At 50.7% G+C, this 26,698-nt stretch overlaps 1 protein-coding gene across 2 annotated transcripts in view; it reads left to right on the top strand.

Moving 5' to 3' along the window:
• LOC115123908 (transforming growth factor beta-3 proprotein-like) overlaps positions 1–24,143 on the top strand; it is a 35,023-nt gene extending 10,880 nt beyond the window's left edge. The window contains exons 2-8 of one of the 2 annotated variants that reach the window (XM_065008573.1): positions 11,119–11,142; positions 15,324–15,487; positions 19,014–19,143; positions 19,382–19,489; positions 20,367–20,532; positions 21,176–21,329; positions 23,059–24,143. In XM_065008573.1, coding sequence (XP_064864645.1) covers positions 11,119–11,142; positions 15,324–15,487; positions 19,014–19,143; positions 19,382–19,489; positions 20,367–20,532; positions 21,176–21,329; positions 23,059–23,217 — 905 coding nt within the window. In that variant the 3' untranslated portion in view covers positions 23,218–24,143. The remainder of the gene's footprint in view (positions 1–11,118; positions 11,143–15,323; positions 15,488–19,013; positions 19,144–19,381; positions 19,490–20,366; positions 20,533–21,175; positions 21,330–23,058) is intronic. The other variant, XM_065008574.1, reaches the window with a different exon arrangement.
• The last annotated feature ends 2,555 nt before the right edge of the window (positions 24,144–26,698 follow it).

The raw sequence follows: 26,698 nt of genomic DNA, 5'->3' as shown, positions 1-26,698 counted from the left end.
CTTTACTACTCCAGACCTTTACTACTCCAGACCAGACCTTTACTACTCCAGACCTTTACTACTCAGACCTTTACTACTCCAGACCTTTACTACTCCAGACCTTTACTACTCCAGACCTTTACTACTCCAGACTTTTACTACTCCAGACCTTCACTACTCCAGACCTTTACTACTCCAGACCAGACCTTCACTACTCCAGACCTTTACTACTCCAGACCTTTACTACTCCAGACCAGACCTTTACTACTCCAGACCTTTACTACTCCAGACCTTTACTACTCCAGACCTTCACTACTCCAGACCTTTACTACTCCAGACCAGACCTTCACTACTCCAGACCAGACCTTTACTACTCCAGACCAGACCTTTACTACTCCAGACCTTTACTACTCCAGACCTTTACTACTCCAGACCTTCACTACTCCAGACCAGACCTTTACTACTCCAGATCTTTACTACTCCAGACCTTTACTACTCCAGACCAGACCTTTACTACTCCAGACATTTACTACTACAGACCTTTACTACTCCAGACCTTTACTACTCCATACCTTTACTACTCCAGACCTTCACTACTCCAGACCAGACCTTTACTACTCCAGACCAGACCTTTACTACTCCAGACCTTTACTACTCCAGACCAGACCTTTACTACTCCAGACCAGACCTTTACTACTCCAGACCAGACCTTCACTACTCCAGACCAGACCTTCACTACTCCAGACCTTTACTACTACAGACCAGACCTTTACTACTCCAGACCAGACCTTTACTACTCCAGACCTTTACTACTCCAGACCAGACCTTTACTACTCCAGACCTTTACTACTCCAGACCTTTACTACTCCAGACCTTTACTACTCCAGACCTTTACTACTCCAGACTTTTACTACTCCAGACCTTCACTACTCCAGACCTTTACTACTCCAGACCAGACCTTCACTACTCCAGACCTTTACTACTCCAGACCTTTACTACTCCAGACCAGACCTTTACTACTCCAGACCTTTACTACTCCAGACCTTTACTACTCCAGACCTTCACTACTCCAGACCTTTACTACTCCAGACCAGACCTTCACTACTCCAGACCAGACCTTTACTACTCCAGACCTTCACTACTCCAGACCAGACCTTTACTACTCCAGACCTTTACTACTCCAGACCTTCACTACTCCAGACCAGACCTTTACTACTCCAGACCTTTACTACTCCAGACCAGACCTTTACTACTCCAGACCTTTACTACTCCAGATCTTTACTACTCCAGACCTTTACTACTCCAGACCAGACCTTTACTTCTCCAGACCTTTACTACTCCAGACCAGACCTTTACTCCTCCAGACCTTTACTACTCCAGACCAGACCTTTACTACTCCAGACCTTCACTACTCCAGACCAGACCTTTACTACTCCAGACCTTTACTACTCCAGACCAGACCTTCACTACTCCAGACCTTTACTACTCCAGACCTTTACTACTCCAGACCTTCACTACTCCAGACCAGACCTTTACTACTCCAGATCTTTACTACTCCAGACCTTTACTACTCCAGACCTTTACTACTCCAGACCCTTACTACTCCAGACCTTTACTACTCCAGATCTTTACTACTCCAGACCTTTACTACTCCAGACCTTTACTACTCCAGATCTTTACTACTCCAGACCAGACCTTTACTACTCCAGATCTTTACTACTCCAGACCAGACCTTTACTACTCCAGACCTTTACTACTCCAGACCTTCACTACTCCAGACCAGACCTTTACTACTCCAGACCAGACCTTTACTACTCCAGACCAGACCTTTACTACTCCAGACCTTTACTACTCCAGATCTTTACTACTCCAGACCTTTACTACTCCAGATCTTTACTACTCCAGACCTTTACTACTCCAGACCTTTACTACTCCAGACCTTTACTACTCCAGACCAGACCTTTACTACTCCAGACCTTTACTACTCCAGATCTTTACTACTCCAGATCTTTACTACTCCAGACCTTTACTACTCCAGACCTTTACTACTCCAGACCAGACCTTTACTACTCCAGACCTTTACTACTCCAGACCAGACCTTTACTACTCCAGACCTTTACTACTCCAGACCTTTACTACTCCAGATCTTTACTACTCCAGACCTTTACTACTCCAGACCAGACTTTTACTTCTCCAGACCTTTACTACTCCAGACCAGACCTTTACTCCTCCAGACCTTTACTACTCCAGACCAGACCTTTACTACTCCAGACCTTCACTACTCCAGACCAGACCTTTACTACTCCAGACCTTTACTACTCCAGACCAGACCTTTACTACTCCAGACCTTTACTACTCCAGACCAGACCTTCACTACTCCAGACCTTTACTACTCCAGCTCTTTACTACTCCAGACCTTTACTACTCCAGACCTTCACTACTCCAGACCAGACCTTTACTACTCCAGACCTTTACTACTCCAGACCTTTACTACTCCAGACCCTTACTACTCCAGATCTTTACTACTCCAGATCTTTACCACTCCAGACCTTTACTACTCCAGACCTTTACTACTCCAGATCTTTACTACTCCAGACCAGACCTTTACTACTCCAGATCTTTACTACTCCAGACCAGACCTTTACTAATCCAGACCTTTACTACTCCAGATCTTTACTACTCCAGACCTTCACTACTCCAGACCAGACCTTTACTACTCCAGACCAGACCTTTACTACTCCAGACCAGACCTTTACTACTCCAGACCTTTACTACTCCAGATCTTTACTACTCCAGACCTTTACTACTCCAGATCTTTACTACTCCAGACCTTTACTACTCCAGACCTTTACTTCTCCAGACCTTTACTACTCCAGACCAGACCTTTACTACTCCAGACCAGACCTTTACTACTCCAGACCAGACCTTTACTACTCCAGACTTTTACTACTCCAGACCAGACCTTTACTACTCCAGACCAGACCTTCACTACTCCAGACCAGACCTTTACTACTCCAGACCAGACCTTTACTACTCCAGACCAGACCTTTACTACTCCAGACCAGACCTTTACTACTCCAGACCTTTCCTACTCCAGACCAGACCTTTACTACTCCAGACCAGACCTTCACTACTCCAGACCAGACCTTCACTACTCCAGACCTTTACTACTCCAGACCAGACCTTTACTACTCCAGACCTTTACTACCACAGACCAGACCTTTACTACTCCAGACCTTTACTACTCCAGACCTTTACTACTCCAGACCTTCACTACTCCAGACCTTCACTACTCCAGACCTTTACTACTCCAGACCTTCACTACTCTAGACCTTTACTACTCAGCACCAGACCTTTACTACTCCAGACCTTTACTACTCTGGTCTAAAGTAGTACATTATACAGCGAATATACTGCCATTTAGGACAAAGCCTAGGTCTCACACTCTCTCCGGCTCTCGCCCTCTCTCTCCCGCTCTCGCCCTCTCTCTCCCGCTCTCGCACTCTCTCTCCCGCTCTCGCCCTCTCTCTCCGGCTCTCGCCCTCTCTCTCCCGCTCTCGCCCTCTCTCTCCCGCTCTCGATCTCTCTCTCCGGCTCTCGCCCTCTCTCGCCCTCTCTCTCCCACTCTCGCCCTCTCTCTCCCACTCTCGCCCTCTCTCTCCGGCTCTCGCCCTCTCTCTCCGGCTCTCTCCCGCTCTCGCCCTCTCTCTCCCGCTCTCGCCCTCTCTCTCCCACTCTCGCCCTCTCTCTCCCACTCTCGCCCTCTCTCTCCCACTCTCGCCCTCTCTCTCCGGCTCTCGCCCTCTCTCTCTCCGGCTCTCGCCCTCTCTCTCCGGCTCTCTCCCGCTCTCGCCCTCTCTCTCCCGCTCTCGCCCTCTCTCTCCCGCTCTCCCCTCTCTCTCCGGCTCTCGCCCTCTCTCCCGGCTCTCGCCCTCTCTCTCCCGCTCTCGCCCTCTCTCTCCCGCTCTCGCTCTCTCTCTCCCGCTCTCGCCCTCTCTCGCCCTCTCTCTCCCGCTCTCGCCCTCTCTCTCCCTCTCTCGCCCTCTCTCGCCCTCTCTCTCCGGCTCTCGCCCTCTCTCTCTCCCGCTCTCGCCCTCTCTCTCCCTCTCTCGCCCTCTCTCTCCCTCTCTCGCCCTCTCTCTCCGGCTCTCGCCCTCTCTCTCCCGTTCTCGCCCTCTCTCTCCCTCTCTCGCCCTCTCTCTCCCGCTCTCGCCCTCTCCCTCTCTCTCCCTCTCTCTCCCGCTCTCGCTCTCTCTCTCCGGCTCTCGCCCTCTCTCTCTGGCTCTCGCCCTCTCTCTCCGGCTCTCGCCCTCTCTCTCCGGCTCTCGCCCTCTCTCTCTCCGGCTCTCGCCCTCTCTCTCCGGCTCTCGCCCTCTCTCTCTCCCGCTCTCGCCCTCTCTCTCCCGCTCTCGCCCTCTCTCTCTCTCCCCTCTCTCTCCGGCTCTCGCCTCTCTCTCCCGCTCTCGCCCTCTCTCTCCCGCTCTCGCCCTCTCTCTCCCGCTCTCCCCTCTCTCTCTCTCCCTCTCTCGCCCTCTCTCTCCTCGGCTCTCGCCCTCTCTCTCCCGTTCTCGCCTCTCTCTCCCTCTCTCGCCCTCTCTCTCCCGCTCCTCGCCCTCTCCCTCTCTCTCCCTCTCTCTCCCGCTCTCGCTCTCTCTCTCCGGCTCTCGCCCTCTCTCTCTGGCTCTCGCCCTCTCTCTCCGGCTCTCGCCCTCTCTCTCCGGCTCTCGCCCTCTCTCTCCCTCTCTCGCCCTCTCTCTCCCGGCTCTCGCCCTCTCTCTCTCCCGCTCTCGCCCTCTCTCTCCCTCTCTCGCCCTCTCCCCCTCTCTCGCCCTCTCTCTCCCGCTCTCGCCCTCTCCCTCTCTCTCCCTCTCTCTCCCGCTCTCGCTCTCTCTCTCCGGCTCTTGCCCTCTCTCTCTCCGGCTCTCGCCCTCTCTCTCCGGCTCTCGCCCTCTCTCTCCGGTTCTCGTCCTCTCTCTCTCCGGCTCTCGCCCTCTCTCCGGCTCTCCGCCCTCTCTCTCCGGCTCTCGCCCTCTCTCTCTCCGGCGCTCGCCCTCTCTCTCCGGCTCTCGCCCTCTCTCTCCGGCTCTCGCCCTCTCTCTCCGGCTCTCCTTCCTCTCTCTCCGGCTCTCGCCCTCTCTCTCCGGCTCTCGCCCTCTCTCTCCGGCTCTCTCCCTCTCTCTCTCCGGCTCTCGCCCTCTCTCTCCGGCTCTCGCCCTCTCTCTCTCTCCGGCTCTCGCCCTCTCTCTCTCCGGCTCTCGCCCTCTCTCTCTCCGGCTCTCGCCCTCTCTCTCTCTCCGGCTCTCGCCCTCTCTCTCTCCGGCTCTCGCCCTCTCTCTCTCCGGCTCTCGCCCTCTCTCTCTCTCCGGCTCTCGCCCTCTCTCTCCAGCTCTCGCCCTCTCTCTCTCTCTCCCTCTCTCGCCCTCTCTCTCCGGCTCTCGCCCTCTCTCTCTTCCTCTCTCTCTCTCCGGCTCTCGCCCTCTCTCTCCGGCTCTCGCCCTCTCTCTCTCCGGCTCTCGCCCTCTCTCTCCCGTTCTCGCCCTCTCTCTCCCTCTCTCGCCCTCTCTCTCCCGCTCTCGCCCTCTCTCTCCCTCTCTCGCCCTCTCTCTCCCCCCTCTCTCGCCCTCTCTCTCCCGCTCTCGCCCTCTCTCTCCCTCTCTCTCCCGCTCTCGCTCTCTCTCTCCGGCTCTCGCCCTCTCTCTCTCCGGCTCTTGCCCTCTCTCTCCGGCTCTCGCCCTCTCTCTCCGGCTCTCGCCCTCTCTCTCTCCGGCTCTCGCCCTCTCTCTCCGGCTCTCCGCCCTCTCTCTCCGGCTCTCGCCCTCTCTCTCTCCGGCGCTCGCCCTCTCTCTCCGGCTCTCGCCCTCTCTCTCCGGCTCTCGCCCTCTCTCTCCGGCTCTCGCCCTCTCTCTCCCGGCTCTCCTTCCTCTCTCTCTCTCTCTCCGGCTCTCGCCCTCTCTCTCGGCTCTCTCCCTCTCTCTCTCCGGCTCTCGCCCTCTCTCTCCGGCTCTCGCCCTCTCTCTCTCTCCGGCTCTCGCCCTCTCTCTCTCCGGCTCTCGCCCTCTCTCTCTCCGGGTCTCGCCCTCTCTCTCTCTCCGGGTCTCGCCCTCTCTCTCTCTCCGGCTCTCGCCCTCTCTCTCTCTCCGGGTCTCGCCCTCTCTCTCTCTCCGGCTCTCGCCCTCTCTCTCTCTCCGGCTCTCGCCCTCTCTCTCTCTCCGGCTCTCGCCCTCTCTCTCTCCGGCTCTCGCCCTCTCTCTCTCTCCGGCTCTCGCCCTCTCTCTCCGGCTCTCGCCCTCTCTCTCCCTCTCTCTCTCTCCGGCTCTCGCCCTCTCTCTCTCTCCGGCTCTCGCCCTCTCTCTCCGGCTCTCGCCCTCTCTCTCCCTCTCTCTCTCTCCGGCTCTCGCCCTCTCTCTCTCTCCGGCTCTCGCCCTCTCTCTCCGGCTCTCGCCCTCTCTCTCTCTCTCTCCGGCTCTCGCCCTCTCTCTCTCCGGCTCTCGCCCTCTCTCTCCGGCTCTCGCCCTCTCTCTCCGGCTCTCTCCCTCTCTCTGGTTACAGGTTCTTAAGAAGTCCCTCTTTCAGAGGAAAAACCTTTGACTCCGAGCCAGTGCCATCGCTCCCCTGCTTTCTGAAGAAGCCCCTCTTTTAAAGGAACCACTGTTGACTCCAGGCCAGTGTCATCGTTCCCCTTTTTCCTGAAGAAGTCCCTCTTTCAACGGAACCACTGTTGACTCCAGGCCAGTGTCATCGTTCCCCTTCTTCCTGAAGAAGTCCCTCTTTCAGAGGAAAAACCATTGACTCCAGGCCAGTGCCATCGTTCCCCTTCGTCCTGAAGAAGTCCCTCTTTCAGAGGAAAAACCATTGACTCCAGGCCAGTGCCATCGCTCCCCTTCGTCCTGAAGAAGTCCCTCTTTCAGAGGAACCACCAGTGTCATCGTTTCCCTTCGTCCTGAAGAAGTCCCTCTTTCAGAGGAAAAACCATTGACTCCAGGCCAGTGCCATCGTTCCCCTTCGTCCTGAAGAAGTCCCTCTTTCAGAGGAAAAACCATTGACTCCAGGCCAGTGCCATCGCTCCCCTTCGTCCTGAAGAAGTCCCTCTTTCAGAGGAACCACCAGTGTCATCGTTCCCCTTCGTCCTGAAGAAGTCCCTCTTTCAGAGGAAAAACCATTGACTCCAGGCCAGTGCCATCGCTCCCCTTCGTCCTGAAGAAGTCCCTCTTTCAGGGAAAAACCATTGACTCCAGGCCAGTGCCATCGCTCCCCTTCGTCCTGAAGAAGTCCCTCTTTCAGGGAAAAACCATTGACTCCAGGCCAGTGCCATCGCTCCCTTTCTGCCTGACCTCTTTAATGTAGTGTGGGCAAACACGTTAGCTCCTGACCGTTCCCGCTGAAAGGCCTTAGGTTGACATTTGACCTTTGCCAGATCTAAGGTGCATGTCTAAACTCAAATCTCTGACAGGTGCAAATTAAGCAGCAAGAAGAGAGGTAGGAGGGTAAAGAAAGGCAAATGTCAAGTGTTTTGGGAGACAGAAGACAGACATGGGGCTCCTTTTATAGAATGGAACGTCTATCTGGCATATAGCAGCAAGACAGGGATGGAGGAGTGGAGGGTATGAGTTGTTTAGAAAGTCATTGTGTGATTGGGGCAGAGGAACTGTGAGTGCAGGCTCTGGGTTGGTTCTGGACTGGTCTAGGGATGGGCTGGTGTGGTCTGGATCTGGGAATGGCTGGTCTGGGCTGGGGTGGTGTGGTTGGGTCTGGGAAGGTCTTGGCTGGTTTGGGCTGGTGTGGTTGGGTCTGGAAAGGGCTGGTTTGGGCTGGTGTGGTTGTGTCTGGGAAAGGCTGGTCTGGGCTGGTGTGGCCCGGTCAGGACTGGAGCTCATCTGGATTGGGCTGGTCTGGTCTGGTCTTGCCTGGGCTGGGCTGGTCTGGTCTGGCCCAGAATTCATAAATTCACAGTAAGAGTGCTGATATAGGATTTGTTTTCCCTTTTAGATCATAATGAATAAGATTATATGGACAGAGAGGACCTGAATCTAAATCAGCACTGATTAATATGAGTGAAGGTCTGTTCTAGGGGTCACTCCCACCACACTGAGGACAGCAGGGTTTTTTGATACACCAAATACCACAGAGGTGAAGTCACTCCAAACCAAACAGGGACGCTAGTTCACTTAGAAAATAAATGTTCCCTTCTTCCTCTCCGGCTGCGTAACACAGTCAAGATGCAGAATATAGCCCAGTGACTTCAGCTGATAACGGAAACGCGTTATCACATTCCATGCCGGTTGCCATGGAAACACAGACGCTCCAGGACATCGACTGCGGTACATGGTTAAGGGTTACTTTCTGTGTTCCAAATGGCATCCTATTACCGATACAGGGCACTACTCAGGGCCCTGGTCATATGGAGCTCCAGAAAGCAACGGGTTGCCCAGTCATAGAAAGAAGGCTACTGGTGACAGTAGAGGAATCTTAGCAGGGTTCTTGATGCCAAGTCAGCCTCAAAAGAGATGAGCTACGTTGAGGAGGAAATGTGGTATCTACTGGTCTGAAGAGATGAGCTAGGTTGAGGAGGAAATGTGGTATCTACTGGTCTGAGCTACGTTGAGGAGGAAATGTGGTATCTACTGGTCTGAAGAGATGAGCTACGTTGAGGAGGAAATGTGGTATCTACTGGTCTGAAGAGATGAGCTACGTTGAGGAGGAAATGTGGTATCTACTGGTCTGAAGAGATGAGCTACGTTGAGGAGTAACTGTGGTATCTACTGGTCTGAAGAGATGAGCTACGTTGAGGAGTAACTGTGGTATCTACTGGTCTGAAGAGATGAGCTACGTTGAGGAGGAAATGTGGTATCTACTGGTCTGAGCTACGTTGAGGAGGAAATGTGGTATCTACTGGTCTGAGCTACGTTGAGGAGGAAATGTGGTATCTACTGGTCCTGAAGAGATGAGCTATGTTGAGGAGGAAGCAACTACAAAATCCACTATTTCTGTTGATTTATCAGGGTGGTTCAACGTAAAACTGACATCCACATTCTGTCTCTTATCCTATGAGCACAAGAATTTGAAAAGACTTTGAAAATACATATTTTTGGTTGAAAAGACGCTAAAAAAGTAGAATTTTCAACCAGTTTTGCTCACTGGCTAAGTCTACTACCCCACGTTATTTTCATGAGGGTATCAATTGCTTGTCTGAAAAAGGTATTCGATATACATGGGACATTCGTTCACTCTGACCAAAGCTGACATTTCTTTGCGATGTGGAAAAAACCCCATCTGAAGTTCACTGATTAAGCTCATTGTCATCATCTCCTCTGGGACCCCCTAGCCGTTGTCATCATCTCCTCTGGGACCCCCTAGCCGTTGTCATCATCTCCTCTGGGACCCCCTAGCCGTTGTCATCATCTCCTCTGGGACCCCCTAGCCGTTGTCATCATCTCCTCTGGGACCCCCTAGCCGTTGTCATCATCTCCTCTGGGACCCCCTAGCCGTTCCAAGTATTTGAAGTGTTTCAGAACGAGAACAACTTTTCAACTAATCATTAAGCCCCTGACTATTTGAATAAGGTGGGCTAGTTCACGGCTACAAAATATCTGTGAAACGTCTGGGGGTCCCAGAGAAGAGGTTTGAAAAGTATCTAACAATCTATCTGCATGTTTATTTGAAAGCGAGCTGAGCTGGTTCTTTTACTATTTACAGACGACCCAAAAGCACCACCTCCAAACTGTTCAAGCATTACTCTCCACCTCTCTGTCTCCTCTCTGTCCCCTCTCTGTCTCCCCTCTGTCTCACCTCTGTCTCACCTCTGTCTCACCTCTGTCTCCCCTCTGTCTCACCTCTGTCTCCCCTCTGTCTCCTCTCTCTCTCCCCTCTGTGTCCTCTCTCTCCACCTCTCTGTCTCCTCTCTGTCTCCCCTCTGTCTCCTCTCTGTCCCCCCTGTCTCCTCTCTGTCCCCCCTCTGTCTCCTCTCTGTCTCCTCTCTGTCTCCCCTCTGTCTCCTCTCTCTCCCCTGTCTCCTCTCTCTCCCCTCTGTCTCCTCTCTGTCCCCCTCTGTCCCCTCTCTGTCCCCCTCTGTCCCCTCTCTGTCTCCCCTCTGTCTCCTCTCTCTCCTCTCTGTCTCCCTCTCTGTCCCCCTCTGTCCCCCTCTGTCCCCTCTCTGTCTCCCCTCTGTCTCCTCTCTGTCTCCCCTCTGTCCCCCTCTGTCTCCTCTCTGTCCCCTCTGTCTCCTCTCTCTCCCCTCTCTGTCTCCTCTCTCTCCCCTCTGTCTCCTCTCTGTCTCCTCTCTCTCCCCCTCTGTCCCCTCTCTGTCTCCTCTCTCTCTCCCCTCTGTCCCCTCTCTCTCTCCCTCTGTGTCCTCTCTCTCCACCTCTCTGTCTCCTCTCTGTCTCCCCTCTGTCTCCTCTCTGTCCCCCTGTCTCCTCTCTGTCCCCCTCTGTCTCCTCTCTGTCTCCTCTCTGTCTCCCCTCTGTCTCCTCTCTCTCCCCTCTGTCTCCTCTCTCTCCCCTCTGTCTCCTCTCTGTCCCCCTCTGTCCCCTCTCTGTCCCCCTCTGTCCCCCTCTGTCCCCTCTCTGTCTCCCCTCTCTCTCCTCTCTGTCTCCTCTCTGTCCCCCTCTGTCCCCCTCTGTCCCCTCTCTGTCTCCCCTCTGTCTCCTCTCTGTCTCCCCTCTGTCCCCCTCTGTCTCCTCTCTGTCCCCTCTGTCTCCTCTCTCTCCCCTCTCTGTCTCCTCTCTCTCCCCTCTGTCTCCTCTCTGTCTCCTCTCTCTCCCCCTCTGTCCCCTCTCTGTCTCCTCTCTCTCCCCCTCTGTCCCCTCTCTGTCTCATCTCTCTCCCCTCTGTCTCCTCTCTGTCTCCCCTCTGTCCCCTCTCTGTCTCCTCTCTCTCCACCTCTCTGTCTCCTCTCTCTCCCCTCTGTCTCCCCTCTGTCCCCTCTCTGTCTCCTCTCTGTCCCCCTCTGTCCCCTCTCTGTCTCCCCTCTGTCTCCTCTCTGTCTCCCCTCTGTCCCCCCTCTGTCTCCTCTCTGTCCCCCCTCTGTCTCCTCTCTGTCCCCTATCTGTCTCTCTGTTCTCTCTGTCTCCTCTATGTCCTCTCTGTCACATCTTCTGTCTCCTCTCTGACTCCTCTCTGTCTCTTCTCCTTCTCTTACAGATTACCTGCTCGACTGTCCTAAGGGTATCACTTCAAGCATTACTGAACTTTGTCCTCTCTATCTCCTCTCTGTCCTCGCCCTAAAACGGTCCCATGCGTTACTCAGCTGTCTCCTCTTTCTCCTCTGTCCTCTGTCTCTTACAGACCATATATCCTACTGTCCCAAGCTTCCAAAGTGTTCAATGATTACTGAGCTGTCTCCTCTTTCTCCTCTGTCCATTACAGACAACCTGCCCTACTGCCCCAAAGGCATTACCTCCAAAGTGTTCAAACATTACTGTCTTCCTCTGCTTGTCTTTTACAGAGAACCTTCCCTAGTATCTCCTGTCTGTCTCCAACAACCTGCCCTACTGTCTCCTGTCTGTCTCCAACACCTGCCCTACTGTCTCCTCTCTGTCTCCAACAACCTGCCCTACTGTCTCCAACAACCTTCCCTACTGTCTCCTGTCTGTCTCCAACAACCTGCCCTACTGTCTCCTGTCTGTCTCCAACAACCTGCCCTACTGTCTCCTCTCTGTCTCCAACAACCTTCCCTACTGTCTCCTGTCTGTCTCCAACAACCTGCCCTACTGTCTCCTGTCTGTCTCCAACACCTGCCCTACTGTCTCCTCTCTGTCTCCAACAACCTGCCCTACTGTCTCCAACAACCTTCCCTACTGTCTCCTGTCTGTCTCCAACAACCTGCCCTACTGTCTCCTGTCTGTCTCCAACAACCTGCCCTACTGTCTCCTCTCTGTCTCCAACAACCTTCCCTACTGTCTCCTGTCTGTCTCCAACAACCTGCCCTACTGTCTCCTGTCTGTCTCCAACAACCTGCCCTACTGTCTCCTGTCTGTCTCCAACAACCTGCCCTACTGTCTCCTGTCTGTCTCCAACAACCTGCCCTACTGTCTCCTCTCTGGCTCAAACAACCTTCCCTACTGTCTTCTGACTGTCTACAACAACCTGCCCTACTGTCTCCTCTCTGGCTCAAACAACCTTCCATACTGGCTCCTGACTGTCTCCAACAACCTGCCCTACTGTCTCCTCTCTGTCTCCAACAACCTGCCCTATTGTCTCCTGTCTGTCTCCAACAACCTGCCCTACTGTCTCCTGTTTGTCTCCAACAACCTTCCCTACTGTCTCCTCTCTGGCTCCAACAACCTTCCCTACTGTCTCCTCTCTGGCTCAAACAACCTTCCCTACTCTCCTGTCTGTCTCCAACAACCTGCCCTACTGTCTCCTGTTTGTCTCCAACAACCTTCCCTACTGTCTCCTCTCTGTCTCAAACAACCTGCCCTACTGTCTCCTGTCTGTCTCAAACAACCTGCCCTACTGTCTCCTGTCTGTCTCAAACAACCTTCCCTACTGTCTCCTGTCTGTCTCCAACAACCTTCCCTACTGTCTCCTGTCTGTCTCCAACAACCTTCCCTACTGTCTCCTGTCTGTCTCCAACAACCTGCCCTACTGTCTCCTGTCTGTCTCCAACAACCTTCCCTACTGTCTCCTCTCTGGCTCAAACAACCTTCCCTACTGTCTCCTGTCTGTCTCCAACAACCTGCCCTACTGTCTCCTGTCTGTCTCCAACAACCTGCCCTACTGTCTCCTCTCTGGCTCAAACAACCTTCCCTACTGTCTTCTGACTGTCTACAACAACCTGCCCTACTGTCTCCTCTCTGGCTCAAACAACCTTCCATACTGGCTCCTGACTGTCTCCAACAACCTGCCCTACTGTCTCCTCTCTGTCTCCAACAACCTGCCCTATTGTCTCCTGTCTGTCTCCAACAACCTGCCCTACTGTCTCCTGTTTGTCTCCAACAACCTTCCCTACTGTCTCCTCTCTGGCTCCAACAACCTTCCCTACTGTCTCCTGTCTGTCTCAAACAACCTTCCCTACTGTCTCCTGTCTGTCTCCAACAACCTTCCCTACTGTCTCCTGTCTGTCTCCAACAACCTTCCCTACTGTCTCCTGTCTGTCTCCAACAACCTGCCCTACTGTCTCCTGTCTGTCTCCAACAACCTTCCCTACTGTCTCCTCTCTGGCTCAAACAACCTTCCCTACTGTCTCCTGTCTGTCTCCAACAACCTTCCCTACTGTCTCCTGTCCGTCTCCAACAACCTTCCCTACTGTCTCCTGTCTGTCTCCAACAACCTTCCCTACTGTCTCCTGTCTGTCTCCAACAACCTTCCCTACTGTCTCCTGACTGTCTCCAACAACTTCCCTACTGTCTCCTCTCTGTCTCCAACAACCTTCCCTACTGTCTCCAACAACCTTCCCTACTGTCTCCTATCTGTCTCCAACAACCTTCCCTACTGTCTCCTGTCTGTCTCCTATCTGTCTCCAACAACCTTCCCTACTGTCTCCAACAACCTTCCCTACTGGCTCCTCTGTCTCCTGTCTGTCTCCAACAACCTTCCCTACTGTCTCCTGTCTGTCTCCAACAACCTTCCCTACTGTCTCCTGTCTGTCTCCAACAACCTGCCCTACTGTCTCCTCTCTGTCTCCAACTATCTTCCCTACTGTCTCCTCTCTGTCTCCAACAACCTTTCCTACTGTCTCCTGTCTGTCTCCAACAACTTCCCTACTGTCTCCTCTCTGTCTCCAACAACTTCCCTACTGTCTCCTCTCTGTCTCCAACAACCTTCCCTACTGTCTCCAACAACCTTCCCTACTGTCTCCTATCTGTCTCCAACAACCTGCCCTACTGTCTCCTGTCTGTCTCCAACAACCTGCCCTACTGTCTCCTGTCTGTCTCCAACAGCCTGCCCTACTGTCTCCTCTCTGGCTCCAACAACCTTCCCTACTGTCTCCTGTCCGTCTCCAACAACCTTCCCTACTGTCTCCTGACTGTCTCCAACAACCTTCCCTACTGTCTCCTGTCTGTCTCCAACAACCTTCCCTACTGTCTCCTGTCTGTCTCCAACAACCTTCCCTACTGTCTCCTGACTGTCTCCAACAACTTCCCTACTGTCTCCTCTCTGTCTCCAACAACCTTCCCTACTGTCTCCTCTGTCTCCTATCTGTCTCCAACAACCTTCCCTACTGTCTCCTGTCTGTCTCCTATCTGTCTCCAACAACCTTCCCTACTGTCTCCTGTCTGTCTCCTGTCTGTCTCCAACAACCTTCCCTACTGTCTCCAACAACCTTCCCTACTGTCTCCTGTCTGTCTCCAACAACCTTCCCTACTGTCTCCTGTCTGTCTCCAACAACCTGCCCTACTGTCTCCTCTCTGTCTCCAACAACCTTCCCTACTGTCTCCTCTCTGTCTCCAACAACCTTTCCTACTGTCTCCTGTCTGTCTCCAACAACTTCCCTACTGTCTCCTCTCTGTCTCCAACAACTTCCCTACTGTCTCCTCTCTGTCTCCAACAACCTTCCCTACTGTCTCCAACAACCTTCCCTACTGTCTCCTATCTGTCTCCAACAACCTGCCCTACTGTCTCCTGTCTGTCTCCAACAACCTGCCCTACTGTCTCCTGTATGTCTCCAACAGCCTGCCCTACTGTCTCCTCTCTGGCTCCAACAACCTGCCCTACTGTCTCCTCTCTGGCTCAAACAACCTTCCCTACTGTCTCCTGACTGTCTCCAATAACCTTCCCTACTGTCTCCTGTCCGTCTCCAACAACCTTCCCTACTGTCTCCTGTCTGTCTCCAACAACCTTCCCTACTGTCTCCTGACTGTCACCAACAATTTTCCCTACTGTCTCCTGACTGTCTCCAACAACCTTCCCTACTGTCTCCTGTCTGTCTCCAACAGCCTGCCCTACTGTCTCCTCTCTGGCTCCAACAACCTTCCCTACTGTCTCCTGTCTGTCTCCAACAACCTTCCCTACTGTCTCCTGTCTGTCTCCAACAACCTTCCATACTGTCTCCTGTCTGTCTCCAACAACCTTCCCTACTGTCTCCTGTCTGTCTCCAACAACCTTCCCTACTGTCTCCTCTCTGGCTCAAACAACCTTCCCTACTCTCCTCTCTGGCTCAAACAACCTTCCCTACTGTCTCCTGTCTGTCTCCAACAACCTTCCCTACTGTCTCCTGGCTGTCTCCAACAACCTTCCCTACTGTCTCCTGTCTGTCACCAACAACCTTCCCTACTGTCTCCTGACTGTCTCCAACAACCTTCCCTACTCTCCCTAATGTCATCATCTCCAACCAGTTAAGCTTAGTAGTAACTTAATCTAAGGTTGATTGTTACTGACTGTGGCCTCCTCTCTCTGTGCTACAGATGACCTTCCCTACTGTCCTAAAGGAATCACTTCCAAAGTGTTCCGTTTCAACATCTCAGTGATGGAGAGGAATTCCACCAACCTGTTCCGAGCCGAGTTCCGAGCTCTGAGGGTTCCAAACTCTGCTGCCAATAGGAATGAACAGAGGGTGGAGCTCTACCAGGTGTGTAAAGGTACCCTTCCGTCTCTCCATGTCCTTCAGAGATCTTCAACTCAACCTGACAGCGTTAACAGTCTTTCCCCCCTAGTTTCATTTCTAGGCGGGGGGGGCACAGGCCACAGGCCCCCAAAGCAACTTCCAGGTCCTAAGGCATCAACATTGGGCACCCTATTCCTTCATTCTGTATCATTTAGCCTTTATTTAACTAGGCAAGTCAGTTAAGAACACATTCTTATTTACAATGACGGTCTACACCGGCCAAAACCGGACGACTCTGGGCCAATTGTGCGCCGCCCTATGGGACTCCCAATCACAGCCGGGTTGTGATACAGCCTGGATTTGAACCAGGGTGTCTGTAGTGACGCCTTTAGCACTGAGATGCTGTGTCTTAGACCGTTCCGTTTGGAACGCAGCCATTGTCAATTACTACCAATTGAAGTCAATCACTTTAGGTAAGGGGGGGGGTTGCCTGGTAGAGGAAACACAGTACATACCTCCATCACTCAGACATTCTTTTTTTTTTAAAGCACATCAACAAATCAACAGCTTTTGTTGTTACGGAGCATGATCTGTAGTAGACTTTAACCAGAAATGTGTCTACCTAAGCAAGTTTCAGTTCACTTAGATAGGTTTACCATACTAACACAGACATGAAATCTAGTCGCTTATTATTCCACAAGACCCATTTCTCAAACTTCCCAGTTCCAACTGAGGAAGGGCAAGAGAGCCTCAGCCAGTAAAAGCCAGCTGTGGTTTGGTGGTGGGTAGCCAGCCGCCAGACCCTAACTCCAGCTCTCGTCAGGCCTGGAGAATGTGTGCAGGGTCTGGCTCTGGGCGGGGTAACTCTGGTGTGTCCTGGAGAATGTGTTCAGAGCTCTGGGCAGGGTAACTCTGGTGTGTCCTGGAGAATGTGTTCAGAGCTCTGGGCAGGGTAACTCTGGTGTGTCCTGGAGAATGTGTGCAGGGTCTGGCTCTGGGCAGGGTAACTCTGGTGTGTCCTGGAGAATGTGTTCAGAGCTCTGGGCAGGGTAACTCTGGTGTGTCCTGGAGAATGTGTTCAGAGCTCTGGGCAGGGTAACTCTGGTGTGTCCTGGAGAATGTGTGCAGGGTCTGGCTCTGGGCAGGGTAACTCTGGTGTGTCCTGGAGAATGTGTTCAGAGCTCTGGGCAGGGTAACTCTGGTGTGTCCTGGAGAATGTGTTCAGAGCTCTGGGCAGGGTAACTCTGGTGTGTCCTGGAGAATGTGTTCAGAGCTCTGGGCAGGGTAACTCTGGTGTGTCCTGGAGAATGTGTTCAGAGCTCTGGGCAGGGTAACTCTGGTGTGTCCTGGAGAATGTGTGCAGGGTCTGGCTCTGGGCAGGGTAACTCTGGTGTGTCCTGGAGAATGTGTTCAGAGCTCTGGGCAGGGTAACTCTGGTGTGTCCTGGAGAATGTGTTCAGAGCTCTGGGCAGGGTAACTCTGGTGAGTCCTGGAGAATGTGTGCAGGGTCTGGCTCTGGGCAGGGTAACTCTGGTGTGTTCAGAGCTTTAGGCAGAATACTGTCAGCAGACCAGCACCACACATGAGTTAAATTAGTAGTCGTTCCCTTTCAAATAATGTGAGAGTTTCATTGAGCCTGTATGGATGCCGATTCACTTTTTTAATTGAAAACTGAATTGACCTCAAACCTTCTACAATCATCAGTCTCAAAAGCGTCTGCTCCAGAATCTATGGCATTTGGTGCCATGCGGTAATGCCATAAAGCAGGGGTATTAACATCTAACCACTGAGGGCCAGACTACTGCTGCTTTTCTGTTCTACCTGATCATTAATTACACCCACCTGGTGTCCCAGGTCTAAATCAGACCCTGATTAGAGGGGAATCACCCACCTGGTGTCCCAGGTCTAAATCAGACCCTGATTAGAGGGGAATCACCCACCTGTTGTCCCAGGTCTAAACCAGTCCCTGATTAGAGGGGAATCACCCACCTGGTGTCCCAGGTCTAAACCAGTCCCTGATTAGAGGGGAATCCCCCACCTGATGTCCCAGGTCTAAATCGGTCCCTGATTAAAGGGGAATCACCCACCTGGTGTCCCAGGTCTAAATCAGGCCCTGATTAGAGGGGAATCACCCACCTGGTGTCCCAGGTCTAAATCAGACCCTGATTAGAGGGGAATCACCCACCTGGTGTCCCAGGTCTAAATCAGGCCCTGATTAGAGGGGAATCACCCACCTGGTGTCCCAGGTCTAAATCAGGCCCTGATTAGAGGGGAATCACCCACCTGGTGTCCCAGGTCTAAATCGGTCCCTGATTAGAGGGGAATCACCCACCTGGTGTCCCAGGTCTAAATCAGTATCTGATTAGAGGGGAATCACCCACCTGGTGTCCCAGGTCTAAATGGTCCGTGATTAAAGGGGAATCACTCACCTGGTGTCCCAGGTCTAAATCAGTTCCTGATTAAAGGGGAATCACCCACCTGGTGTCCCAGGTCTAAATCAGTCCCTGATTAAAGGGGAATCACTCAACTGGTGTCCCAGTTCTAAATCAGTCCCTGATTAAAGGGGAATCACTCACCTGGTGTCCCAGGTCTAAATCAGTCTCTGATTAGAGGGGAATCACCCACCTGGTGTCCCAGGTCTAAATGGTCCGTGATTAAAGGGGAATCACTCACCTGGTGTCCCAGGTCTAAATCAGTATCTGATTAGAGGGGAATCACCCACCTGGTGTCCCAGGTCTAAATGGTCCGTGATTAAAGGGGAATCACTCACCTGGTGTCCCAGGTCTAAATCAGTTCCTGATTAAAGGGGAATCACCCACCTGGTGTCCCAGGTCTAAATCAGTATCTGATTAGAGGGGAATCACCCACCTGGTGTCCCAGGTCTAAATGGTCCGTGATTAAAGGGGAATCACTCACCTGGTGTCCCAGGTCTAAATCAGTTCCTGATTAAAGGGGAATCACCCACCTGGTGTCCCAGGTCTAAATCAGTCCCTGATTAAAGGGGAATCACTCAACTGGTGTCCCAGTTCTAAATCAGTCCCTGATTAAAGGGGAATCACTCACCTGGTGTCCCAGGTCTAAATCAGTCTCTGATTAGAGGGGAATCACCCACCTGGTGTCCCAGGTCTAAATGGTCCGTGATTAAAGGGGAATCACTCACCTGGTGTCCCAGGTCTAAATCAGTCCCTGATTAGAGGGGAATCACCCACCTGGTGTCCCAGGTCTAAATCGGTCCCTGATTAGAGGGGAATCACCCACCTGGTGTCCCAGGTCTAAATCGGTCCCTGATTAGAGGGGAATCACCCACCTGGTGTCCCAGGTCTAAATCAGACCCTGATTGAACTAGTTTCGAGTTCCAGGTTGGAATTTGAGGGTTATAAAGATTATCCTTTTTCAATAGCGAATGCTTCTCACTTCTCCAGGCTTCTGATAAATATAGACTGCTGTCTCCTCAAGTTTCAACAGCACCTGTTATATTTCTACATCAGTGTAGTGGATCATTGTATTGTTCATATGCAGTAACTCCCCCCCCCCCAACCTTGGTTTTCAGATCCTGAGGCCAGACGAGCACATAGCTAAACAACGCTACATCGGAGCTAAGAACGTGCTGACCAAGGGAACGCCAGAATGGGTCTCCTTCGACGTGACAGAGACGGTACAGGAGTGGCTGATGTACAGAGGTGAGCTGATCCCACTCGATTCATTGGTTCGTTGTTCTACTGTCTTTCACAAGAAAATTATTTCCACCGTTACGAGTTTTGTATAGACTCCAGTGACATACTAACTCAAGAACATCAACAACAACATCAACAAAAGTAAACAATCCAAAAAAAAACACCACAAGCGGTAATTTTTCCCGTTTTTGAGTTGGTGTGTGAAGATGACCTCATCTTCCCCATGATGCCTCTCTCCTGTCAGAGACCAACCTGGGTCTGGAGATCAGCGTACACTGCCCGTGCCACACCTTCAACCCCAACGGTGACATCATCGACAATGTGAACGAGGTGCTGGAGGTCAAGTTCAAAGGTCAGTAAAGGTATAACATTCTCTTCTTCGTGGGGTCTTTTCAAACCGGGGAAAACCTCAAGTCCTTTTTTGCTGTTGTTATTTTTGTCGCCAACCAATAACTGGCAATGTACTGCTAGGCAATGTACTGCTAGGCAGTGTACTGCTAGCATTGTACTGCTAGGCAATGTACTGCTAGGCAATGTACTGCTAGGCAATGTACTGCTAGGCAATGTACTGCTAGGCAATGTACTGCTAGGCAATGTAGCTTTCAGATCTGGAGGCAATGTACTGCTATGAACAACTGGCAATAAAAGTGCTAGCATTTTTTGTTTAACATGACTGTCACAACATAGCTTTCAGATCTGGATCGGTTAATCCTGTCTGACAACTGAACTATGAACTGTGAACTATGAACTGCGAACTGGCAATAAAAAGTGTAATTGCATTTTTTGTTGTTGTTAGAAGGGGAGTTAAGCATGACCTGGGTTAGAGTCACAACATGATTTGTCTGACCTCTGCTTGCTCACTGCTGTAGGGGTAGAAGGGGAGTATGAGAACTGGGACCTTTAATACTGTCTGACCTCTGACCTCTCTGCTGTAGGGGTAGAAGGGGAGTATGAGGAGCAGGGTCGTTGGGACCTGGGTTAGAGTCAGGGCACGGAACATAATACTGTCTGACCTCTGACCTCTCTGCTGTAGGGGTAGAAGGGGAGTATGAGGAGCAGGGTCGTTGGGACCTGGGTTAGAGTCAGGGCACGGAACATAATACTGTCTGACCTCTGACCTCTCTGCTGTAGGGGTAGAAGGGGAGTATGAGGAGCAGGGTCGTTGGGACCTGGGTTAGAGTCAGGGCACGGAACATAATACTGTCTGACCTCTGACCTCTCTGCTGTAGGGGTAGAAGGGGAGTATGAGGAGCAGGGTCGTTGGGACCTGGGCAGGTTGAAGAAACAGAAGGAGCGGTCCCTGCCTCATCTCATCCTCATGATGATCCCTCCTCACCGTCTGGACCCACAGCCACGTAGACGCAAACGGGCCCTGGACACCAACTACTGCTTCTCGTAAGGACGCCCACCACTGAAACTGTTGTCACTTCTGTTTCCACCGATCGTCATGGAGATGTCTCAGTCCTGAAGGGCTCCTTTGAATTAGCAGGGTTTGTAAACCAGACGTCAGCAAATACATCTCTGCTGTAACATTAACAGCAGTAGAAGAAGGTTCAATCCCCCTCTCCTCCACCCCCTCTCCTCCACCTCAAACCATTCAACATGTGTTGGTTGATCAAGATGAGATAAACTTGAATAAAAACTGAGTGGTTCGAATCCTGAGTGCTGATTGGCTGACAGCCTGTGGTATATCAGACCGTATACCACGGGGTATGACAAAACATTTATTTCTACTGCTCTAATTACATTGGTAACCAGTTTATAACAGCAATAAGAGCACCTCAGCTAATGGCTGTATCCAGGCACTCTGCGTTGCGTCGTGCCTAAGAACAGTCCTTAGTCATGGTACATTGGTCATATACCACGACCCCTCGTGCAGTAGCAGTAACTAACTGCAGCTATATCTGACTTGAACTAAAGTTTTTTGTGTTTAATAAGAAAATCCTTGAGTTCAAACTGAAAAGTTATCAAAGCTGAGACATTGTTGTATAAGTGAGTGATGAGTGATGATTCACCGTAGTTTGTTGTACCCCCCCAGCACTGTTGAGGAGAACTGCTGTGTACGTCGTCTCTACATCGACTTCCGTCGGGACCTGGACTGGAAGTGGATCCACGAGCCTAAAGGATACTTCGCTAACTACTGCTCTGGGCCCTGCCCTTACCTGAGGAGCTCCGATACCACACACACACAGGTGAGGGCAGTCTGATACCACACACACACAGGTGAGGGCAGTCTGATACCGCACACACACAGGTGAGGGCAGTCTGACACCACACACACAGGTGAGGGCAGTCTGACACCACACACACACAGGTGAGGGCATTCTGACACCACACACACAGGTGAGGGCAGTCTGATACCACACACACACAGGTGAGGGCAATCTGACACCACACACACACAGGTGAGGGCAGTCTGATACCACACACACACAGGTGAGGGCAATCTGACACCACACACACAGGTGAGGGCAGTCTGACACCACACACACACAGGTGAGGGCAGTCTGACACCACACACACAGGTGAGGGCAGTCTTGACACCACACACACACAGGTGAGGGCAATCTGACACCATACACACAGGTGAGGGCAATCTGACACCACACACACACAGGTGAGGGCAGTCTGACACCACACACACAGGTGAGGGCAGTCTGACACCACACACAGGTGAGGGCAGTCTGACACCATACACACAGCTGAGGGCAATCTGACACCATACACACACAGGTGAGGGCAGTCTGACACTACACACACACATGTGAGGGCAGTCTGACACCACACACACAGGTGAGGGCAGTCTGACACCACACACACAGGTGAGGGCAGTCTGACACCACACACACAGGTGAGGGCATTCTGACACCACACACACAGGTGAGGGCAGTCTGACACCACACACACACAGATGAGGGCAGTCTGACACCACACACACACACAGGTGAGGGCAGTCTGACACCACACACACAGGTCAGGGCAATCTGACACCACACACACAGGTCAGGGCAATCTGACACCACACACACAGGTCAGGGCAATCTGACACCACATACACAGGTCAGGGCAATCTGACACCACACACACACACAGGTGAGGGCAATCTGACACCACACACACAGGTGAGGCCAATCTGACACCACACACACAGGTGAGGCCAATCTGACACCACACACACAGGTTAGGGCAGTCTGACACCACACACACAGGTGAGGGCAATCTGACACCACACACACACAGGTGAGGGCAGTCTGACACCACACACACACACACAGTGAGGGCAATCTGACACCACACACACACACAAGTGAGGGCAATCAGACACCACACACACAGGTGAGGGCAATCTCACACCACACACACACACAGGTGAGGGCAATCTGACACCACACACACACACAGGTGAGGCCAATCTGACACCACACACACACACACACAGGTGAGGCCAATCTGACACCGCACACACACACAAGTGAGGGCAATCTGACACCACACACACAGGTGAGGGCAATCAGACACCACACACACAGGTGAGGGCAATCTCACACCACACACACACAGGTGAGGGCAATCTGACACCACACACACACACAGGTAAGGCCAATCTGACACCGCACACACACAGGTAAGGGCAGTCTGACACCACACACACAGGTGAGGGCAGGTTATTTGCACCATGGCCATAAGCAGAAGCAGAAGTCCCTCTGCTGCTCAGTAGTTACTGATAAATTATATCCCGCGATATGATCAATAACACCATGTACAGAAATCAATAAAAAATAAAATTCTGATCAGCCAAGACAGCTTATTAGGGCTCATGTATTTACTTGTGTTTATTTCTGTAGTGGGACAGGACAGTTGAATCAACATTCAACTTCCACATCAGAAACACCTAAATATCTATTTCCTGTCTCTCCGTAGCTGCTGAGCCTGTATAACACTCTGAACCCAGAGGCTTCAGCCTCTCCCTGCTGCGTTCCCCAGGACCTGGAGCCTCTTACCATTCTCTACTACTCTGGACGTACCCCTAAAGTAGAGCAGCTGTCCAACATGATCGTCAAATCCTGCAAATGCAGCTGAAGAGGTTCGGGAGTAGGCCCGAAGCCTGGGAGTAGGGTGGTGGGGTTGTCCCACGGAAGGTGACCTGTATTGGGGCACTAGAGCCAGCCAGCCTGCCTAGCTGTAGAAAACTACCACCATCCATGTTATTTTGTATTCGGACTATGTTGCCTGCCACGTGGCTCTTAACACCACTTGAACTGAAGGACCCTATCCTCGTGTGAGGAGGACATAGTATGTTAGACTTTGCGATTCTAACTTCATTTTTTTGGGGGGTTTAGAGAGAGAGAGACGCCAAATCGTTTCATTTTGACATGTTTAACAAACTGGGTTTCCTTCACCTTCCTACAAACATTGGGCATTATTCATAACACACAAAGGAGAAAGGACAGACTAGCTGCCGTATCCAAAGACAGCTAGAGGGAAAGGAGAAAGGACAAACTATGAGACGGAGAGAGAAGAGAGAGAGAGAGAGTAGAGAGAATGCCTGCAGGGTTTGCAATGGAAAGTAAAGTGAGCAGAAGAGATAGAAGCCAAGATTATTATTTTTTTTATTATAATTTTTTTTGTCCAACCAAAAAAGCAGCGACCATTTTTTTTTGTCGTCTTCGAATGCGAACGGAGCGGAGGGAGGAAGGACCTTTACAGATGGAGAAAGATATTATTCTGTGGCTATTAGCCATTTAGCACTCTTCCAAAACACCCACCGCGACTCCCTTTGAAGACTTTCTTGACATGTTTGAATTTAAAAATAAATTTAAAAATCGGACCCAAACACAATGTGCTGGAAAATAATATTGATCTGTAAAACTCATGTACAACTCAAACTTATGTACAAATCTTCTTCTTCTTCTTCTTCTTCTTCTTCCTCTTCTTCTTCCTCTTCTCCTTCTTCTTCTTCTTCTCCTCCTTCTTCTTCTTCTTCTTCTTCTTCTTCTTCTTCTCCTTCTTCTCCTTCCTTCTTCTTCTTCTTCTCCTCTTCTTCTCTTCTTCTTTTCTTCTTTCTTCTTCTTCTTCTTCTTCTTCCTCTTCTTCTTCTCCTCCTCCTTCTTCTTCTCCTCCTCCTTCTTTTTCTTCTTCTCCTCCTTCTTCTTCTTCTCCTCCTCCTTCTTTTTCTTCTTCTTCTTCTCCTCCTTCTTCTTCTTCTTCTTCTTCTTCTTCTTCTTCTTCTTCTCCTCCTCCTTTTTATTTTTCTTCTTCTTGAAATTGGCAGATGTTCTCTGTTATGCAGCGTGTTGTCATACGGTGATTGATTGATGGTTGCTGTATCTGTCTAATCCCTTTGATATTAAACTGTTAAACTCGTCACATGGTTCTACTGATGATTTAGAGGACCCGCTACGTAGTCATGCTGGAACGGCTTTAAACCAGCTGTTTTGCTTATTCGAGAAGATGAAAAGAGGTGAAATCCGGTCATGATAACTAACTGGCACAGTCGAAACATCTTCTGTTTTGCTGCTCTTGACATTGCAAAGCCAAAAAGCAGTGCATTCGAGCAGTGCACATCTCCTTTGTACCAAAGCCACAACAACAAAAGAAATCAGAAGCCGTGTTTGGGTTTGTTAAAATGCCTAGAGGTCACCACCCACAATGCATCAGTCACATTACTACCTAGAGATAGATAGAGGGCTCTAGTGCCCCAAAAATCCCATTTTAACATGGGAAGCACAATTGAGGACTTTCACTGTCTTAAGGCACTGCAACTCAGTGTTAGGGGCGTCACTACAGACCTGGTTCGATTCCAGGCTGTATCACAACCGGGCCATGATTGGGAGTCCGATAGGGCGGCGCACAATTAGCCCAGCATCGTCTGGGTTAGGGCTTGGCCGGGGTAGGCCGTCATTTTAAATGAGAATTTGTTCTTAACTGACTTGCTTAGTTAAATAAAGGTTAAATAAAATCAAATAAAACCATTGTAAAGTAAACAACTGGGCGGGACTTCCTGTGCGTTAAAGATGGTTGGGATAATTCCATCCAGGTTGTCAGAAGCAATCAGTTGTAGAAGAAGAGCATTGACTACTTCAAAATGGAGATGGTTCTCAATGGCGCTGCCCATGCGCTCACATAATGGGACAGATACAATATTGCGTATCTCTAACTATCTCTACGAGAAGAGAGATAGGTTAGAGAGATAGCCGCTTCCTGGTAACCTCACCCTGCCCTTCTACAGTCTCTAACCCATCATCCTTTGCTCATAACAGCTGACAAGGGCCTTTTATTAAATAGATTTGCTCACCTCCTGCGTCCTCCTTCGCCTCTTTGGGTGGATCCCACAATAAATGATGTTCACAGGTGTGGATCCCACAATAAACGAGTAAAGTGATCAAAACAGATGACAGTGCCTTCAGAAAGTATTCACCTGCAGCCTGAATTGAAAATGAAAAGACACACAATACCTGAATATGTCAACGTGTAATTTTTACAAAATTAATAAAAAATGAAAAGTCTTGAGTCAATAAGTATTCAACCCCTTTGTTTATGGCAAACCTAAAAGAAGTTCAGGAGTAAAAATGTGCTTAACAATTCACGTAATAAGTTGCACGGACTCTGTGCGTAACAATATTATTTAACTTGATTTTTTGAATGACTACCTCATCTCTGTACCCCAACACAATTATCTGTAAAGTCTGTCAGACGAGCGGCGAATTTCAAACACAGATTCAACCACCAAGACCAAAGACAGTTGCAGACGGACAGTAGAAAACTGAGAAAGGATCAACAACATTGTAGTAATTCCACCGTACTAATGTAATTGACAGAGTGAAAAGAAGAAGGAAGTATATTCTAAAATATCCATCCTGTTTGCAACAAGGCACTAACGTAATACTGAGAAGAAAAGAAATGTGGCAAAGTAATTCAACTTTTTAGTCCTGAATACAAAGTGTTGTGTTTGGGTCAAATCCAATACAACACATTACTGAGTACCCCTCTCCATATGTTCGAGCATAGTGTTGGCTGCATCATGTTATGGGTATGCTTGTCATCCTTAAGGAGTAGGGAGTTTTTCATGATAAAAAGAAATGGAATAGAGGTAAAATCCTAGAAGAAAACCTGGTTCAGTCTGCTTTCCACCAGACACTGGCAGATTAATTCACCTTTCAACAGGACAATAACCTAAAACACAAGGCCAAATCTACACTGGAGTTGCTTACCAAGAAGACAGGGAATGTTCCTGAGAGGCCAAGTTACATTTTTTTACCTAAATCTACTTAAAAAATCTTTGGCAAGACTTGAAAATGGTTATCTATTAATGATGAACAACCAATTTGAAAGAGCTTGAAGAATTTTGAAAATAATAATGGGCAAATGTTGCACAATCCAGGTGTGGAAATCTCTTAGTGACTCACAGGTGTAATCGCTGAAAAAGGTGATTGATGTAAGGATGTGAGTACTTCTGATATTTTTGTATTTAATTTTCAATAATTAGCTAGGAATTATTTTTAAATAAGACATGAGAATAGACATGTTTTACAGCTCCTTCTAGAGAATAGACATGTTTTAC

The sequence above is a fragment of the Oncorhynchus nerka genome, linkage group LG24, assembly GCF_034236695.1.
Source record: "Oncorhynchus nerka isolate Pitt River linkage group LG24, Oner_Uvic_2.0, whole genome shotgun sequence".
In the NCBI taxonomy this organism is placed as follows: domain Eukaryota; kingdom Metazoa; phylum Chordata; class Actinopteri; order Salmoniformes; family Salmonidae; genus Oncorhynchus; species Oncorhynchus nerka.
Note: the sequence above shows the minus strand (reverse complement) of the source record. Positions and strands in the feature narration are given on the sequence as shown.